Here is a 20798-nt window from a genome sequence, read left to right as displayed (position 1 = left end):
CTCTTCGACCATGCTTTCGGCTACCCACCTACTCTCCCTGCCTTCCACCCACCCTTATCCTATACCCCCTGCTCGGGTCCAAATCCCTGACTATCCAGCTCCTTGGGATGTTCTCCCAAAATAAAAGACACTATACAAATGTACTTTGGTATTTTATATTGTATTGTCAAAGACCAATGTCCTGATTGCCTGTCCTCTAGTCATGGTCTGAAGTGAGGCAGCAATACTGTCCTAGAGTTCAAACAATGCCACCGTTTGAGACTTGGTAGCAATTGAGATGTTTCGACGTCATATGTTATTTACTGTATCAAAAGCAAGGATTATTATCACGAATCAGCGATGTATTTGAACGCCTGATTCTCCTTTTGTGATAGTTCTTTGCTAAAGATTCATTTTTAAAAAAGAAAAAGAAGACAAGCTAACATTTAGGGCAAATTCCTTTTTCAGAACTTTTCTGCTGTCAGGTTGTGCACTAAATGTGAGTCTGCAATTGCAAATGGTCTCCTGTGCTATTTCACCTCTTTGTTTTTTATATTACCAAAAAGCTGTTTTCAACTTCTTATCAGATACCTGTAGCTGAGCTGGGTCCTGAAGCTTAGTGGTTAGATCACTTGCCTCGAAAGCGAGAGGACCTGGGCTCGATTCCCAGGCAAATTTCTTAACTCCAGACGGCTCTCTTTTCTTAGCAGTAAGTAGGAAGCTGATTGTTAGTTAATTGGTGGATTACTTTTCCGGGGTTAATAGTCCCTTCAAAAAAAACGAAAACTNAAAAAACAATAATTTAGTCAATCAGTGCATGACTGTTTGTGGGATCCTGCTGTGCGCAATTAGCTGCTGCGTTTCTCTCATGAAATATACAGTCAATTCACTTTACCGTATATTCTGTGAAGCGCTTTGAGACATCTCAAAGAAGTGATAAGGCGCTATATGAAATGCAAGGATCATTAAGATTTGGCTGGGTCAAGAAATTACCTAAATCTCTCCAACGACACTATTCCAATGGGATCTAATTTGTGATATTCTTAATCTGGATTGTCAAAAATCCCAACATGGACAACAAAAAAGGGAGTAAGATGGCTGGGAGAACCCATCTTTTTGACTTTCAAGATTTACCAGCCACAAACATTTGCAAAATGCAAGGTGAAGGCAGCAGGATCTTAGAGATCAGATGTAACATTTGTTTGCCTTCCTCCTCCTTTCCTGTAAACACTGAACTTGCTGGGGTCTGTGGATTTTCACCTGCTTGTCATGCATGAACTATGAGGGTAAGGGTATCCCAGCCAAACCCAATCCTGTTTTCTTGAATGAATCCACAAACGCAACCTTTCCAGGAGAGGCCACTCAAATAGTGATCAGGAGCAAGGACCCTGGATGTTTCTCTTTCCTTAGCCCAGAGTATTAACAATCCTACTTCTGCCTCTCTGATCAACCGTGCTATCAGTATATAGAGGTTTTTTTGGTCAGCTGACTGTTTGGCATATACACAGAGAAACTCATCACTATGCTTAAAATTATTCAAACCCTAAACTACTGAAAGTTTGGTATGCATTTGGTTCTCATTTATCTGTTCTGGAGAATGCACTCTCTACCAGAGTAATGCACCCTGCTTGTCTAATCACAGAGAATTTAAATATAAACTGACAAGAACCAAGACTTTGGGACCCCGGAAGGTATCTTGTGGTAGTTATGGAGTTTAGCCAGTGAAATACCCTACAGAATTGCAGAATGGTAGGTTTCCTAATGCTTGTCCAGCTAGAAATCACCCTACCTGTTAAGGCTTTAGCTTACAGGGTTGTGAGATATCCAAGAGAGAAGAACCCCAACTCTTGGTGACTTGTCTACCCACTATGTCCTGCCAATGAGCCAGGCAAACTGATCATCATCAATAGTGCCCTGAAGTAGGATTATTCTCCCTGGAGCAGAAGTTAAGAGGAAACTTAATAGAAGTTTTCAAAATTATGGGGGATTCGATAGAGTGAACAAGGAGAAACTATTTCCACTGGTCGGTGGGTCGGTAACCAGAGGACACCGATTTAAAATAGTTGTTAAAAGAAACAGAGTGGAGGTGAGGAGAAATTTTTTCACACACCGTGTTGTTCGGATCTGGAATACATTGCCTGAAAGGGTGGTAGAAGCCGATTTGATAACAACTTTTAAGAGAGAAATAGATAGTTAATAAAAAATAATAATCCTTGCATTTGATATAGCACTTTTCACGTCTTCTCGATGTCTCAAAGCGCTTCACAGAATATACTGTAAAGTGAATTGACTGTATATTTGTGGACGAACGCGGCAGCCAATTGCGCACAGCAGTGTCCCACAAACAGTCGTGTATTGAAAATGACCAATTTATTCTTGTTTTTGGTTTTGGAGGGGTTATTATTAGGCGTGTGGAGTACGGAAACTTGCCCAAGGTTTCACCCTGCCTGGAATTGAACTCGCTTGCAAGGCGAGTGCTCTAACCACTGAGCTACTATTGATGTACAGTTAACACATTACCTTTAAAGAGAGAATGAAGTGTACATGACTTTCATATGAAGTTAATGCAACTGAAAAAAATCATCAAAATGTTTAACATTTTAAATAACAAAATAAGTTGTTTTCTTTACAATTGTTCAAGTGAATGGGCCTCTGCCAGCTGAGATAAAGGGTTGAATCCAATCCAGACAGCTGAGATGGATGTTTCCTCTTTGGCAGGGTGATCATTATACTAGGAGGCTGACTTTATAACCACCAGGACTTTGCTTTTAATGCAGGCCAGATAAAATGGACATCCTCTCTGAATTATTTGGGGAGAGATTGGGGGAGTGGAATTGATTGGCATAGCTATTTTAAAAGAGCCAGGGCAGATATGATGGGCCGAATGGCCTCCTTCTGTGCTGTAATAATTCTATGATTCTATGATAAGTGTTGCAGACCTTTGTAGTTTAGGTATTGGACCATCAAGTCTCCTACAAAGGACAGAGGGTTCAATAGAAATTCTCATGTCCTCCTCCCAAGACCTGTTAAATCTAATTAAATGACAATAACTATTTTTGAAGAAAATTGAAATCTCCTGATACTGGTGCCACTGGAGTGGGAATGTTCAGTTCACTCACTGAATTCACCAAATTCCAAAGTAGAATCCTATTACCCTGATCATTCATGCAGATTGTGAGCTAGATTTGAGACTGCTCAGGATCAATAAAACTGGTAACAATCAATCAGTGTTAGAAAACAAATCTGTTTTGTGTGGGATGGATCAAAAGACAAGTACTTGGTTGAAGGTGTTCTGAACACTGTACCGGCTCTCTGTCGGAGAGGATGTCCATTTTATCTGGCCTGCATTAAAAGCAAAGTCCTGGTTATAAAGTCAGCCTTCTAGCACAATGATCACCCTGCCAAAGAGGAAACACCCATCTCAGCTGTCTGGATTGGATTCAACCCTCTATCTCAGCTGACAGAGGCCCATTCTCTTGAACAATTGTAAAGAAAACAACTTATTTTGTTATTTAAAAAGTTAAACATTTTGGGGATCTTTTTTCAATTGTATTAACTTCATGTGAAAGCCATGTACACTTCATTCTCTCTTTAAAGGTAATGTGTTAACTGCACATCAATAAACGTTCATGGGGTTATAAGTGCAATGTGTGTGTTCTAGTGGCTATTTCATTTCTTAGAATTAATACATATTATGAAAGATCTGTATTGCCTGTGTAATAAAGCACTGAGCATGGGGAATCAAAGAAGTTATAATTCCAGTCTTCCATTTCTACACATGGGAGCAGTAAATCGTTTCCATCCAACTTGCTGCATCAGGCAGTGATAAAGTAACTTCAGAGGATGTTGGTGGGGATTGATTCTCCATTAATCAGATGATCTTTTGCAGCAAAGAATTGTATTAAGCACAGTATATTGAAAATATTAAACACTCCCAATTCTTTGTCTTGGTAGTAGTATCCACATTTTCAGGAGAAACACTCCTCTTTGCAAATAGTGCCATCTGGATGAAATAATTTTGGCCCTGCTCATCAATTCTGAAGCTTAAATGAAACTACCTTGACTCCACAAACAAGCTGTGTATAATGTACGTTATGTTTACCAATACAAGCTGTGTATAATGTATGTTATGTTTGACTCCACAAACAAGCTGTGTATAATGTACATTATGTTTACCCATACAAGATTGATCATATTGCTGGACTCTTTCCATTCCTATCTGGGTATGAGAAAACTCTTTTAGCTTGGTACTCGCCAATACCAAAGAGCATTTATATTAGACCAGACAATTTAATGCTTGCACCACAGTTCACCTACCCCATCTGCTTGGTCCCCCAAGGCTACTGATGAAATAAATGGCAGCTTGCCTGACAGTACAATGTGATCTGGACTCAGAAGATGCCCCTAGAGATTAAAGCCTCCTTTCCACATGCTGAAATGCTCTTCAATTGACATAATGTATTAATCAATGCAGACACCATACTGGGTCCGCCATTTTTCCTCACTGGAACAACATGTTAATTTGGGCCAGGTCTGAATGAATGCAACCCAATGGAGTGGGAAATGCCTAAATTTAAAATTGGATTAAGATTAAGTTTATGAATAAGAAAGTTTATTCTGAATAGTCTATTTCTCAACAGTAGTAGTTAGAGCACCTGAAGTCATCCCGACGTGAAAGGCACTATACAAATGTAATTTTGTTGTTGTTGTCATTCTCAGTAAATAACTAATTGCTATCGCCTGAGTAGATTGGCTGGTCAATGTCAATGACCTGTGGGAGACTGAAGGTAACATCATAGCAATTGCTAGACTTCCAGGGAGATTGGATTTCTTAATAATTTGTAACCTTTAGTCCCTGCTCAGAATACAGATAGGTCATTATACCTGAAACATTAATATTTAATCATTACAGAAATGCAATACGTTAACTAGAAGCACCAGAAGTGAGATCTGAACTGAAATCATAGAGTGAGTTCGGCTAATTTGGATTTAGATACATCGGTACTCTTACATATATCAATCTGGTTCAAACGTAGATTATTTTGAATCATCTTTACAGTGTTTCTCTAATGGGAAATTGTTTCTCTCTGGAAATGGCAATGCAATTGTGCTCAATGAGTCACATGGGATCCATACGATCCGCTAATTGCTCCAATTAACTTTAATAGACCTCAGTGTTATCATAATAGCAGCAAGAGAAGCAGAAGCACTTAGCTTGCTTTCCTCCGTTATTTCCAGCAAGGTTTAGTGTCATTCAAGCTGATGGTTACCATGGCTATGTGACACAGAAATTGATGGAGGCTGGTAGTGAAAAGGAAATGGAAAAGGAATCACCGCTCTGGCCAAAGGCATTTGTAGACTCTTCAGAGGGGGTATAAGAGGTGTAGGAATCATTCCAAAGGGAACTGGATAAGCACACGAGTAGTAAAACTATTAAGAGACAATGGGAATAGTGCTGGAAAGTGGAATTTATAAATGAAATTACAGTGGAGTCCTGTAGCTCAGTGGTTAGAGCACTCGCTTTGCAAGTGAGAGACCTGAGTTCAATTCCAGGCAGAGGGCGAAACCTTAGGCAAGTTTCCTTACTCCACACAGAGCCTAATAATAACCCCTCCAAAACAAAACAATAATAAATTGGTCATTTTCAATCTACGACTGTTTGTGGGACATTGCTGTGCGCAATTGGCTGCCGCGTTCGCCCACAAATATGCAGTCAATTCACTTTACAGTGTGTTCTGTGAAGCGCTTTGGGACGTCCTCCCGACGTGAAAAGCGCTATATCAAATGCAAGGATTATTATTATTATTATTATTACAAACAGAATAGAATTTTGTGCTGAATCTATGAAGGTTACCATATTACAATGTCTGCTGAACAATTTTCTATATAAATAATAGAACAGTTCTCTGACACCTATATATGCTGTGAGAAATTAATTCAATGCAGTGACCATCTGATCATTAACATCTAAAGGATGAATATAAAAGCTATCAGTTAACACCCACTACAAGACAAGAGATGTAAACATACTCAGTGGAATGAGTATTAATGCAAACAAGCACGTTAATGATTGGATGGATTCACCTTCACTCTGATGATAGGAGATAGAAGCTTCCAGACAATCACAAGGGAGGTAAGAATTGGAGGCAAACTATAGAACCATGCATACATAATTCTATTTACTGATTGGAATAGGCACAAACAGATGGTATTATAATTATACATATTTGATTGACAGAAGGACTTCAGAATTGGTACTAATCAACCGTCAAATACAAGGACAGTGACACATCATACAAGTATATAGTGCTGTAAAACCTCAATTCACTGCATTGCTTGCAAAACCTTCTTAAATAAAAATTGCCAGCTAGTCTGCACCTCTTCTCCGGTTCCACTTCCAGCTTTCTTTTAGTGAAAGGGAATGTTGTATTAAAATATTGCAGATATACTGACTATACTAAAATTATAACTAATCACTTATAGCTTCAGTTCCTTCAGTGGATTGCTCCGAAGCCCAAGCATTGTGTTGAAAATCTCTGGCCTTGCCTTCACATTCAAGGAACTTTTCTTTTCTGACTCTCAACAATCTGCCAAATGTTCCAATTGGCATTGGTTGCAGGATTTCATACAAGACATGATTTCTGAAAGTGTTTGACAATGTGCCATTATTTGATTGTTTTTGACTTTTGACTGATAGCTTTGTGTTCATTGTCATTTTCTATGCAAATTAGTTTTTGTCTGACTCTGGGATTATCATGTAAAATTGCTCAACATTTAGATTGAAATGATGTCATCATAGGTGCATGATAAATTTATTCAAGTGCCAACCTGACTCAGGTCAACATGTGTCAGAAGCTGTGAGTTCCAACTCCACATTGGGATGTTGAACTGACTAGACATGCTGATGCAGTCGGAGGTGCTTCCCTTTGGATGAGACATTAAACCAGCATTTGCCTATTCCAGTGGATGTTAAAGATTCTATGGAACTACTTTGAAAAGAGAAGGGATTTCTCCTGGTGCCCTGGCCAATAATCCTCAGATAAAATTGGTCATTCAGTTTACGGCTGTTTTTGAGACATTGCTGTACGCAAATTGCCTGCCTCATTTACCTATAAAAGTGTCTGCATTTCATAGTAAATCCTATGCAGTACTTTGAGATGCCCTCCCTTACATGAAAAGCACAAGAATAAGAATAATAACAATGTCAAGTATTATTGTTAATAGGATTTTTTCATTTTCCCTTACATCTAAGCCCCATGAACCCAAAGATTAGAGTAAGGTATCACTCCCTAAACTAACAAGAGAGATACAGATCTCTCAGAGCATCGAAACCTGACACGGAGGACTTGACATTTAGCAGGAATCAATGCAATGAAGTGAATGTACATGCAGTCATCAGTTACTCAAAGCTACTTTTATTATCTTTTGAGACCTTGAGAACAAATAGCGATACGAATAACATTCTCTATCATTGTGTAGTGTCTTTGCTTAGTCCCACAGTGTATCTATCCTGGGTAGAAGCAATAGTTGCATTCATATAGTGTCATAAACATGAATCATGTCAAGTGTTTTAACAATGGGATCGGTCAATCCTGAGCAAGTGAGGTGGAACAAGCTGAGTCATTTGCATCACCTAAACACACCAAACATATCCAATATATACGTCCAAAGGTGAGGAAATATACTCAAACCTATATCATTAGAATTATCATGTAAAAGTATTAGGCAACTGCAGTAGTGATATGTTGGCACTACTACTTTATTTTTCAAAAATCTACAATGTCTATCAACCACATAAATTGTCTTGTAAATTATCTTCCAAGTAAGTGGCAGATTGCTGAGGTCCAGACCCAGGACTTTCCATCATCCTCTGTGTGACACACGAAAGACTAAATCCTAACACTTCACTGCAATTGGCGGCTCTGTCAATATCACGAGGCCCAGTGTTATGCGTCGCCTCCTGTGTGTAGCGGCCAATTTAGGTCTCAGTGCTTTTGAAACTGTAAGAAAGGGTCTTCAAAGGGAGAGAAAAAAAACGTTTTCAGGTTTAAATTTAGGTAAAAAAAATTAGGCACCGCCCAAAGCCGTTCTCTTCAACCACAGCGCAACAAAGAAAAACACAATTGGCCATGAAATCCGCCCAAACCGCCCTGTAGCTCGCCCTGCGCTTCCCGGTCACTGAGGCACCCCCCCCCCCGGCCACCCCCCGGCCAACACCCCCCCCCCCCGGCCACACACCCCCGGCAGCCCCCCCCCCGGCAACACCCCCCGGCAGCCCCCCCACCGGCAACACCCGGCAGCCCCCCCCCACCCCCCCAGCAGCCAGAGCGGAGGGCAGTCACGTGACAGCGAAGCTTCCGCATTACAGCTAAGATCTCGCGAGCCCACGTTCTCGCGAGAGCTGGCGGATGTGTTGATGGTGGGGGAGCGGCGGTGAGCGAAGGAGGTGAAGCGGCTGAAGCTCCGGGAGATCAAACAATGGCGTCCGAGAGACCGATTCCTCAGCTGATGGAAAGCTTCAAGCCGGCCGGCGCTAACACGGGCGGGGCCGGGGACAGCTCCGCCGGCAACGGGGCTGGTAAGGAAAGGACCGCTCAAAGCCGTTGAGCAGCGCGGAGGAGGACGTTCCTCGGGACAACAGTGACCTCTTATTTTTTGAAGGGGGGCGGGGAAGGGAGGGCCCCGGGCCCGGGCCGCGCGGCCATTGCTAACGATGTATTTGAGGCCCCCGTCGCCTTTCAGATTCAGAGACAAAGCCTCACTCGCTGTATCTTTACAGTGGTGATTTTTTTGGGTGGAGGCAGAGAGAGAAATAAACCCATTTCGTTTAGCCAATGTCATGTGGATAGAGGGAGAGGAGTGGCCTCATTCACGTTGGGGGAATAAAAGGGAAAGAGAGTGAATCCTTCCCCCACCATTGCACAGCAGCTGTTTCTAGTATTCAGCAGCGGCGGCTTTTTAGGATCTATATACTGTAGTTCTGTTTTCCTGGAGTAGTCGCACGAGGAGCTGCGAAGAGCAGAGCAGATGGCTCTGCGTGTCTTAAGATCCAAGATGGGAGGTGTCTGAATCAGAGTGAGACTGGTGTTTATACCCTGGAGGTAATTATTGCATTCAGGGACGGTAAGAGCTTTCTCCCCACCTCCAAATCAAATGTACTTGGTAGGCACCATAAGGTAGTATCTTAGGGTTAAGCCTATAAATAGCTGGAAAAAAAGACCATATGGACCCAAATCCCATTGACCTGCAAAACTGGATCTGCTCATTTCAGTATTCTAAATAATCCTCTAGATTTTTTTTCAGGTTTACCCAAATTGGATGGAAAATGCAGAATAGTTTTAAACACTCTGATTCTGTTTTTTAAATATTCCTTGTGCACAACTTGCAATACCTTGTTTATGAATAGCAAACAGGAGCCAAATAATGGAAAAAATAATGGTTTGCTTCCATTTGACTTAAGCTTGTGAAACGAAAAAAACATCAAGCACACATTTTCACACCTTTGAACACTTCTTGGCAGTAAATCAGTGCCAACTTTTGGTACGACAAGCAGCTTCTGACTAGAAGAAAAACAAAGAATTTTCTTAGATCATCCCTATCAGCTGATTTGAAGTGTATCCACTAAATTATTCACTAGTTCCATCATTCCTTTAAAGTGTTGTCATTTTATCTTTCTGTATTTTTATTCAAGTGAGAAATAATATCCTCATTATTCTGAAAACATAACTGTTTGTACATGTAACTATTTTGTGTTTGAACATTGGCTGGTGAAAATATTTTGTTGTTGTGATTTCAAACTTAACGTTGGATAGAAACCTCAACGTTCATTTCATTAGATGTTGGACTTGTTATCAAACACTCGACTAATTTTTTAAAAATCCTTGCTTTGATATAGTGCCCAAATATCTCAAAATACTTCAGCAGTAATTGGTGTCAGGTGTAGTGTCTATAATTGTAGCAAAACATGCAATATTTCAAATGGCATAGAATACATTTTTAATATCAACTTTACCTTTCTGCCTACAACTTTGACTCCAGGATTACTAACATTCTGACAGACTATCAGATTTTGAATCCTGGATAAGCCTTAATAACTCAACGCCCACAAAACTGATTGTCTGCATTCAGCTCCTCTCATCCCCAGTGCCTCCCCAGCTCCACCATCCACAACCTGTCAAAAGAACCATCTCTTTGACAGCACCTTCAGCTACCTCTCTTCCAACTCAGTTTTCGTAAAGCGTTTTGAGATGTTCTCCCTGAATGAAAGGCAGTATATAAGTGAAAATTGTTGACAGTCTCACAACAGCCATAACTTGAATAAATAATTAATCTGGAAGATTTTTGGCCAATACAATAATTTGATTTTAATTTATTTTAGTCTTAACAAAATAAAATGTTATTTGGCTTTGAGTAGTATTTGATTTGTTTTCACAGTGCAAAAGATCATCAAGGGAAACAGTGAACTCTTCACAGATACTCATTGCAAAGTGTGTAATGCTGTGCTGATCTCAGAGTCTCAGAGACTTGCTCATTATCAGGTAATAAAATAACAGTACCCTAGTTTCAAACCATCTCTAGCATGTTAGAGTAGTTTAACGTTTCTCTTTCATCGTCATTTCCATAGAGGAGGGAGAAGAATTTTGTGGTTCATTCTAAGTGCCCTCCGATCCACCATTGGTGGCCGCGCTTTCAGCCACTTTGCCCTGAAACTCTCGAACACTTTCCCTCAATCCCTCCTCCTTGCTCCAAAACGCACCAGCCACTTGCGCACAGCAGTGTCCCACAACAGTCTTGGATTGAGTGACCAAAAAATTTTTTCAAGAGTTTATTACCCCTGGAAAAACAATCCGCCAATTGACTAACAACCGGGTTACTACTTACTGCTTGGTAAACAGAGGTGTGTGGGCTAAGGAAACTTGCCCAACGTTTCGCCCTGCCTGGGAATCAAACCCAGATCCTCTCACTTATGAGGAGAGTGCTCTAACCACTAAGGTACAGGACTCCACAGGGTAGATGTAATTAGGAGAAAGTTTTTTCACGTGCTTAATTGAACAGGTGTACTGACCTTATTTTACAGAGTAAGAAGCATGCCAATAAAGTGCGCCGCTATGAGGAACTTCATCAAGATGGAGAGCCAGTTGCCAAAATTATAAAAAAGAATAGCAATGTAAGTTTGTGCTGATGGCATACAGTTTATTGGGATCATGTTAGAATAAGAAACATTTGATTGAATACTTGTCAATAGCAAGGTTAGTGAAATCATCAATAGTAACTTTTGAAAACAAACTTTTCCTATAGGACAGTAGCAATGGTGAAGTGGATCGGAATAAATACTGCCCTCTTTGTAATATGACCTTTACATCACCTGTTGTTGCCCAGTCCCACTACCAGGGAAAGAACCATGCAAAAACTTTGAAACTCAAGCAAGCTGAAACTATGCCAGCACCATCAGGTCAGTGTGTCTAGCATGTGGTCAGTTGGGATAGTGGGATTCTTTGTACACATTCTGGGGGTGCTGAATTCTGGTGTAGATATAAGCAAAGTATAGTGCCAATTTTACAACAGTAAACTTTGTGGTTCAGCAGTGACATTTGGTTAACTACTGAATTGAATGGAGGCATGAAATAAAAGGAGCACTTGTTTTTTTTTAAATATATGAAATATACAAGATTGAATGCCCTCAAAATTCACTTAATACAAAGATGAGAATTTCAGTTATTGGGCATGCTGTGGAAGCAACATCTCTGGTAATTATTATTCACTGAATCACCAAGTGATACAAGGACAACGATTTTGTATTGTACTGCAAAACTAGTCCACATAAGATTTGGAGCAGTATGGACTCAATTCATTTGTGCTTGGGAGGATTAGAGAATTAATAGCTTATAACTTGTACAAGGTTAAATCAAAACCAGGTTATGGGGTCACATGTTCCAAGTCTTCCGTGAGTTAGCAGGGCACAATATGGAATATTTGCATGAATAGTGTTAATAGTTTTTCTTAAAAAAAATCTAGCCCAAAAATCTGAAGGCTGATGCTAGTAATTGTTAGAAACCATTGTGTTTCTAAACAAGTGTTAGTGCCTTCAGGAAATTTGGGCAAATTGAATATTTGATTTTTAAAATGTTTAGTTGTTAAATTGGGTAAATGGAAGATTTTACAAAACATTTCCACACATTTGTTCATGCTATCCTTAGGGTTAATGGCTTGCCAATAACTAAAACACAAATGGATGTTTCATTGCAAAGCTTTAACTAGTTTAAGTATCTAATGGCTCAACTCCTTTCCTCATCATTCAAGAGACTTAAAGATAGGAAGTTGCTCACCTTTTAAATCTTTAGTGTTAATTAACAGCTTTGAAATTTATATTTAGTTGCAGTTGTCCCTAAGGCGGCTGCTGCTCAGCAATCCAATGCTGACTCTGCGAACGACGACCCTGACAAGCACTGTAGCCTATGTCAAGCCTTTTTCAACCATCCTGCAATTGCCCAACAACACTATGTGGGCAAAAAGCACAAGAAGCGAGAGACAAAAATGAAACTGATGGAGCAGTTGGGACAAGCTTCCAATAATTGTAAGTACATAGCACTGCATTCAGTTGAGGCATTGAAAAATACACCAGTAAATAGAAGTGGGAATAAATGTTGCAATTGTATAAATCAACATGCAAAGCTTAAAACGTAATTCACTAGAATGTAACTTGTACACTTGTTTCTGATTGGCAAATTTTACCCACAAGTGTGCTAATAAAAGACTAATTTTACATAGAGAAAATTCTGCTTTTGGTCCACATTTCTTCAATTCTAGTACATAGTCAGCATTAAATTCAATTTTGTAGTCAGTATAAGATACACATATATGCATCTGTGGTCAAAAATTGATTCAGTCAAGCCACCAAGTTTTGTAAGTTAGGTATCTTAATATCTAAAAAGTTTTCAGTGGAGCAAAAAACTCATTAAAATCTGCTCAGTAGATGTTACACATTGCAATGTTTGTAAGGGAAGAAACTTCAAGGTATTAACTCCTTAGTCTCAAGCCTTCATGCCGGTTTCTATTTTAGTGTGGATACCAATGTTTGACACTTGTTATGTTGAAGTGTAATTCTTGCTGACACAGTCCCAAATTTGAAACAGTACCTATATGTAGAGGAAGCAGAGGCTCACTAATCGATTTGTTATTAAATGTAGGTATATTGTTATTTGAGAATATGCCCAAGAGTCATATTGCAGATCATAAGTAGATCTTCATTCTTTCTAGGTTGTCCAAAACATCTCAGAACTCAATCTTTTCTCGGCAAGCACATGCAGGCAAGAGTTAAGTTTCACATGCTCAAATAATTGTCTTGTTTGACTGAATAAATAGGACCTTTTGTTACAGACGCACGTTTATGTAAACCTGAAGTACCAGGAAGCAGAATTCAAACTGGTATTTGATCTATTGAAGAACAGAATATCTGATTTGTCCACTGTATACATAGCTCTTTGACTGCTCCTTCGCCAGATTGCTATCGATTCCCCTTTCATCATTCATTCCTATGATTTGAAATTAGCCTACAATGAGAAAAAAGTGCTCGTGTGAAATCAGTTCATTGTCAGGGAAAGGAACAGACTGTTTGGGAAGCCTTGTTAACCCTGTTCCTGTATTGAGGATACTCCTGGGTCTTCATTGCAAGAGTTAACACTAGTTTTTAATACTGAGATACATAAATGACTAGGTGTTGGGATTGGAGATGCAGTGGACATTCTGCAAGTTATTTACAACTTCTTAACATAAATATTACTCAGTAGAGAAATACTTAAGAGTATCTAAACTATCGATTTTTTTAAAAAAACGGTACCGCAAAACTGTCCTGACCATTTCTAGAATTTTTCAACTGACTATAAACATGATTGTGGGACATGTAACTTCAAGTTTTATGAATGCAGGTTAGCGCCAGTAAGTTTCTTTGCCAACGTAGGAATATAAACTGGTCCACTAATATTAAATGACTTGGATGACTAAAAGCTACTGTGCAGCTCCAGCACTTTGGGATGTCCTTCTGGCGTGAGAGGCGCTATACAAATGTAATTTGTTGTGGTTGCGCAGTATGAAAACAGCCATATTTATGCAGAAGGTGTTCCAGTTTTGAGCAGTTCTATGTTGAGTTAGCTAATCAGGTAGACCTGAGATCAGCTACAATTGGTCTCTGTCTCTTAAGGTGAGGATATGATGACCAGGTTTCTTATTTCTGATTGCTATTTATTAGTTACGTAGAAATCTACAGAGCAGAACTACAGCACAGAAAGAGGCCATTCAGCTCACACTGGCTCACAGAGCAAGGAGATCAGTTCAATTCTGCCATTCCATACTTTGCCTATACCTTCAAACCTCTCTTTATCATATGCCTCTCTTACTTCCCTCTTGAAAGCCACAATGGATTCTGCCTCCCACCAACAGCTTCGGCAGGGCATTCCACAGCCCAATAACTGGCTGGAAAAAAAATCTTCTTGGTATTAGTTTTGTTGTTCTTGTGGCTACCATAACTATGTCCCTAATCACTGACTCCCCTCCACTTGGCCTCAACGTCTCCATTCCTTCTGAATATGGTAATACCCAGGAATGTTTAGTATCCAGTCTTGCCTACCCTGAAGACATGTTTCCACCAGTGTGATTAACATCGTACCCCGCTATCCCAACAAGAGTTTCAAATTCAGCCATTTTATTTTTAACACTGCATTAGTTTATAAACACTTTAATTTGTCCTGCTGTACTTTATTCTCACTATTTGCTTTTTCTATTCTCTCCATTGTTTTCCCCTTTATTACTTTACTTGCCACATACACTGTTATCTGGCTTTTCCTCTCTCTGATCTTGGGGTTCTTTTACATTCCAGTCCCCTCTTGATCTATGCCCCTCTTTCTCCCTTGCATCGTTCGTTTTCCATGATGCTTTCATCATTTTCTTATCTTGCCCCTCCGGCCATATTAGTTTAAATACTCCCTCAAAGCACTACTTATTCTTCCAACTGGGAGATTGGTCCCTGCTTAGGTGCAGTCCATCCATTCTATACAAGAACCTGAATTATTCTACACTATCTCTCCAGCCACACATTTACTTGCCATATCTGCATATTATCATGATAGCATTGGGATGGGAATTAATCCTGAGAATACAACCCTTGCGGTCCTGCACTTCAATCTTTTTCCTAATTCCATATACTCTCTGCAGGACCTGAAACCTACTCCTTTCTGTTTCATTGGTTCCTGTTGAAAAATGTGCAGGTTTTAGACAGAATCTAATTTGGATTTGATGTTTTATAATGCTGTACTCGATGGAAGTGACTTTGGACAAATTACTGTATGACTTCCACCTGTGGAACTCCTCCACAGTGAGTCAGAAGGAAAACATGCCATCTTCCCCTGTGGTGCTGTGCGCCATTCTAACAACTGAGGTACTTTGGTATGGATAACTTTGTTCAATTCTTTAAGAGTAGTTTACAACAACAAAATTACATTTATAAAGCGTCTTTCACGTCGGGAGGACGTCCCAAAGCGCTGAACAGTCAGGTGTCGGGGCCCGAGCATGGGGAGGGGTGGTGTAGGGGTGAGGGAAGGCAGAGAGGTGGGAGGGAGACCAAAGGCACAGTCGAAGAGAAGGGTCTTTAGACCGGCCTTGAAGGATGCAAGTTAGGAAGCGAGGCGAAGGGACTGTGGGATGGAATTCCAGAGTGTGGGGACAGAGAGGCTGAAAGCCCGGCTTCTGATAGTAGGGCGGGTCAAGTGGGAGATATGGAGCAGGCCGGAGCCTGATGAGCGGAGGGAGCGGGCAGGTTTGTTAGGGAGTCAGCAGGTCAGAGAGGTAGGAGGGGTAAGGCCATGGATGGCCTTAAAGGTGAGGATGTAGATCTTTACTTGTAGAAAATAAGCAAATAAAAGAGTTGTGGAAAGGAAACTGGCTTAGCAAATGGTCCATATGAAGAAAGAATCCATGGGTAGTATTGAAGATGTATTTGACAAATAGAGTAGGCAGATAAATGCATCATTTGGCAGTTGTTTATCATGACAGGTAACCAAACTATCATCTTTCACAGCTGCAGCTGGTAACGACTACCCTTGTAACACCTGTAACATTGTACTCAACTCAATAGAACAGTATCAGGCACACATCCAGGGAGCCAAACACCAGGACCAGTAAGTAAAATTGCTTGTTCTTTTGCAGAGAGCTACAAATACTATCCTGTTCTGGCAGCCTACATTTGGCAAACTTTAAATTTATTATTTTGTATTGACCCAAGGTCAAGGCTTATGGAAGTATTTGTTGTATTAGTGTGAGTTAGGTGCAGGGGTTGTTATTATATGTTGAGTGTATGCGTTTAAATTGATGAGACAAATTATAATATTTGCATTTGGAGATGAATTCGCTGGTTAACTGAGAAACAGAAAAAAAGATCCTACATTGGTTGAGTGCACATCTATACTAAGATCACAGTTGAAGATTTTGCAGGCTGGATCTATTAATTCTGCTCCCTGATGTTATGAACGTTAAGTCCCTTTGCTTAACACCATTCATACGCATCCAGTTAGACTTTTCGCCACACAAGAGACACGGTTACACGTTAGGACATTGGTGCCTTGGAACTACCAATGTAATATGATGGAGAAGGATTAGGGCAGGTTTTATGTTTTGGATTGATTTTGACAGCCAAGCATTAACAATTGTATTTCTATAACCATCTGTTTCTTTCGAGAACTTTTTCCTCATTTTTTTACTCGGTTTTCAGAACACGTATGTTCCACAGGCCTCTGGTAGCGTGTCTAGATTAGCATTCTTCATTTATGAGCAAAAACACTGATTGTTGACGGGTTGTTTGAACATGAAAATCAGGGAAATTCCAATTTTTCTCTCACTCAACACTCACTTTCCTGCAGAGGTCATTGTTTACAATCGGGTGTCAAAACTCTTCCTGGTTTCTCTTCTCTCCCTCTCTCTCTCTCGAGTGCTGAGGTCAGTTGAAGCAGCTTCTGCTGTCCTTGTTGAGATTGGCTAACTCAGGATTGAACCTGGAAGCTTTCTATTATGGTTCAGTTTCTGTCTGGTAGTGATCTTTCACTTTGTGTATTGAGCTTCTCAATAGAGTCATTGGGGAAGCAAAGATCCAAACAGGCCTTTTTAAGGAGGTGTAGTCTTTCTTGCTTATCAGAAGTTACATGTCTTAAACTAGACCTAATCAGGAACAGTGGCAGAGAAGACATTTTTTCAAAACAAGCGCAAGTAGATCAGAATTTGTGATCGGTCTGAATTGTATCAGATACAGCGTGAATACATGATGACTTTCAGAAATAGCCTTCAGCTTTTGTGGTTCACGATTCAGATACAATACAGGATTCAAATACACGTGTGTACTTCCAATACCTTTGTTTCTTCAGTCTTACCTTTTAAATTTCCATCTTCCCTGTAGGTATCACCACTAAATCTGTTCCATCCGTGCTATCAATGTTAAATTTCTTATATGATCTATCATTCTTTTAAACTCTTTGTGTTCTGCACCATGAGATTGGCTTTTTGTCAAGCTTTATCGAGTGTAACAGCAGATACACTTGCATCCGGTCTCAGTGATAGTGTTTGAGGCCTGTGCACTTAATCTTCATACACTTAAATCTCCTACATATCTATCCCTAAAATGTCCCATGTGGATGATATAGTTTCATATCAAGGCTATTTGTAAAATAGGTAGTGGAGTATTCTGACACTTTTAAAGTTGACTCCACATTTCCGGGAGGTGAACACTACGGAGCTGCTCATCTTTAACGGTCTCTTTGAACGTGCCTTCAGCTCCCCTCTCGACTCTACCCCCTCCTCGCTCCCTCCCCTCACCCTGACCATTTCCCCCTGCTCGGGTCCTGACCCAACTGTACAGCGCCTTGGGACGTCCTCCCGACGTGAAGGGCGCTCTATAAATGGAATCTTGTTGTTGTTGTTTAAGCTGGCCTAACAATGTAGGCTCTCCATGTCCCCTTCCCCACTATTTAGACTACGTTAGTATTCACCAATATGAAGGTTAAACAAACGAGAAAATAATTTAGATTACATATTATGGGAATCTTCCTCATTCTGAAGTTGAAGTTCCACTTGTAAAATTCCTTGCTTCTCAGTTTTTGTCTCTTGTCCTGGTAAGGATCTTGGAAGAGTTGAATTTCTCAAAAGGATAATGTGCTTAGAAGTTTTCTCCAGCAGAATGACAGAAATTTTCTAATTTATGACGTTAAACATTCCTGATGTTAATACTTTGGAAATTAGCAAATATGTTCTTATTTTTTGACACAGCAGTAAAATGAAACAAAATTGTCACAGATTATTGTGTATATAATGTGTATATGTGGGTAGAGTAAGTAAATTTGTAATGAGGCCTCTGCAATTCAACCTTCAGTTCCTTACATATTAATAATGATCCTTCCATTTGGTATAGTGCCTTATCACATCAAGAGGATGTCTCATAGCACTTCGCAGTATTTACTGTGCAGTATTTACTGTGAAGTGGAGTGACTTTATTTTGTAGGCGATAGAAGCAGTCAATTTACGCATAGAAATGACTGAAACATTTCATGGCAAGCAGTAACGAAGTGAGTGGTCAATTTTATCTGGGGGATTGTTGGCCAGCACACCGAGGGAAACTCCCTGGCGGAATTACTTGGATAAGTATTTTCTCTTAAGAATTAAAACAAAAAAGATGCAATTTTATAGAACCTTGTCACATCAGTACATTTCAAAGAGCATCACAGGTAATTACTGTCAAGTGTAGAGACGTTTAGTAGGTAAATGGGTCAGCCATTTGAGAAGTCTCAAATTCTTCAAACAGTCATGAAGTGAATAACCAATTATTTTGGAGGATTGTTAATAATAATGCTTACATTTGATATAGTCACGTTGGGAGGACATCTCAAAGCTCTTTACAGAAGCTTTATTGTTCAGTGTCATTGAACGTAATTATTTCAAACTTCAATGTGACTTTGGTTACCCTTTTACTTGCCCACGCAGGCTGAAACCGAAGGATGTCACCCCAGCTCTACAGGAAGATGAAGAGGTTGTTTGTGAGCTTTTTGAAGATGTCATCTAACACTATTGGCAGGGAGGTTTCCTGGTGATGAATGTTACTGACTCGGCGTGGAGGCCAATTGGCCTGCGTTCATGTTTGGTTCTGCAAACTTTTCAGCAAAACACTTTTATAGGATAATCAGCCCACATTTCTGAATCTCTAGTGTGTTTTGTCTTTCATTTCTCTCTAAATTCATGCAGAAGGCCTAAGAGATTGAGGGTAAAATATCTAGACGTAGTGGCCAGTAACGACCTGCAGTAAATTGTGGCAAGTCCATTGCAGTGTCTATTTAGCAGAGATTATACCTAGCTGACTAGTGATATCTCACTGATATTTCCAGGCGATGGTCATTATGGGTTCAGTGATTAACTGAATTTATTGTGAGAAATGTTCAATTTTCTTTACCTTCTGTTTCCAAAACTCAACAGTTAGGTTGCTATGGAATCTTTAAAGAAGCAATGCAGACCTGTGACGAGGCTGAACAATTTCAAATTGTTGCATAACTTTGGTTTGACAGCCTTTGAATGGCAGCCTAGGTGAGATCACCTGTTTGGTACATTTCATACAAATGATTGCACCACTGTTTGATTTTACATTATTTCAGGTGTGAGGTGTTTCCTTTCACTCATGTATTACACTACCACAAATGCCTGACCTAACATCAGGATTTTTTATTGTATGTTTTCAATATGAATTTTAGTGACTAGGTGCTGAAGTGAAGTTATCGCTGAAAGGATGTCTATTTTAATTCATTAAATTAAGCCTAGCTTTGTGTTTTTTTCAATTTATGAAGAAATTACTAATTCAAGAAAATGTTTGAAGAAGTATTGCTGTCCAAAACTGCTCTCATTGTGTCCCCATGTCTGTTGCCCTCTGTGTGATTTTGCCCTTTTTCAGTAAGTCTGGGCCATTGGAATGTCATGCAGAAATAATTTTATTGCATTTTTAATTGGAACTTTCCCTTTGAACTAATTGAAAGCTCTGATGTAAGAGAGGTTTTCATTGTTTTATTAGTACCTGTGTATTTATTCCGATTGAAAGGTTCAGTGTGTCATTTGTAAGGAAGAACATTGTACTGTATGGAAAAGTTTCTCTCTGATGCTGCATTCATGAAAACCTACATTTGTGTCATGCCTTTCACCCAAAAGGAATATCTCAACGTGTTTTAGTGAAATGAATTACAAGTTAAGTGAATGTTATGAATGCTGCACTTAACATACTGAATCTTAACTAATAATACAAATACTTGAAGAAGCTTGTTCTGCTGTTTTCTCTGCGTAACCAAGGCTGCATTCAAAACTTTATACATGTTTATCTTGTTTGCCTCAATAAATCAGATTCATGTTGAAGACTTTTCATGGTTTTTCTCACTAATCTTTCAAGACACAGTACAGCACAAAGGCAAAAGCAGATGTTGCTAAGGTCTCAAGATTTATCTTTGAAGCATTCTGTTCAAAGTGGATGGAGTACAGTATGTGAGAGAACCTTGAAAGTAATGCACATGTGCAACTCTTAATGTCTGGAACACCATAAAACTGAAGAGTGTCGATTGCATTCTAGTGGCTTCGATTTGTATTTTCTTTTAAAAAAGTTTGTCCTTTTGTTAGGCAGTGGAGGCGAAATTACTTTAATTGTGTCAAAGTAACCACCCACAAATGTCCTGAACTGAAATGAATGCAGACCTTGTGCAAGAACGGATCCTGGACTCAGCGCATTCTACCACAACTCAGAGTCATTTAGGCGTCTG

The 20798-nt window shown here is 39.7% G+C and overlaps 1 protein-coding gene across 5 annotated transcripts; it reads left to right on the top strand.

Annotated features, from left to right (window-relative positions):
- Window positions 1-8377: 8377 nt before the first annotated feature.
- Window positions 8378-20400, top strand: LOC103189715 (zinc finger protein 346). 5 transcript variants are annotated; one of them, XM_007910212.2, is made up of 8 exons: window positions 8378-8557; window positions 10414-10517; window positions 11057-11146; window positions 11278-11431; window positions 12353-12553; window positions 13237-13286; window positions 16049-16148; window positions 18994-19058. In XM_007910212.2, the coding sequence occupies exons 1-7, from the start codon at window positions 8458-8460 to the stop codon at window positions 16103-16105; spliced, it is 756 nt and encodes a 251-aa protein (XP_007908403.1). In that variant the 5' UTR covers window positions 8378-8457; the 3' UTR covers window positions 16106-16148; window positions 18994-19058. The 5 variants fall into 5 exon arrangements, with proteins under 5 accessions (XP_007908403.1, XP_007908402.1, XP_007908401.1 ...); XM_007910211.2 differs by having other exon boundaries at window positions 13237-13292; XM_007910210.2 differs by lacking the exon at window positions 13237-13286 and having other exon boundaries at window positions 18994-20400.
- Window positions 20401-20798: the final 398 nt, after the last annotated feature.

This window comes from Callorhinchus milii, unplaced genomic scaffold, assembly GCF_018977255.1.
Source record: "Callorhinchus milii isolate IMCB2004 unplaced genomic scaffold, IMCB_Cmil_1.0 Scaffold13, whole genome shotgun sequence".
Classification (NCBI taxonomy): Eukaryota; Metazoa; Chordata; class Chondrichthyes; order Chimaeriformes; family Callorhinchidae; genus Callorhinchus; species Callorhinchus milii.
The sequence above is the reverse complement of the archived record's forward strand: the minus strand, read 5'-3'. Positions and strand labels throughout refer to the sequence as shown.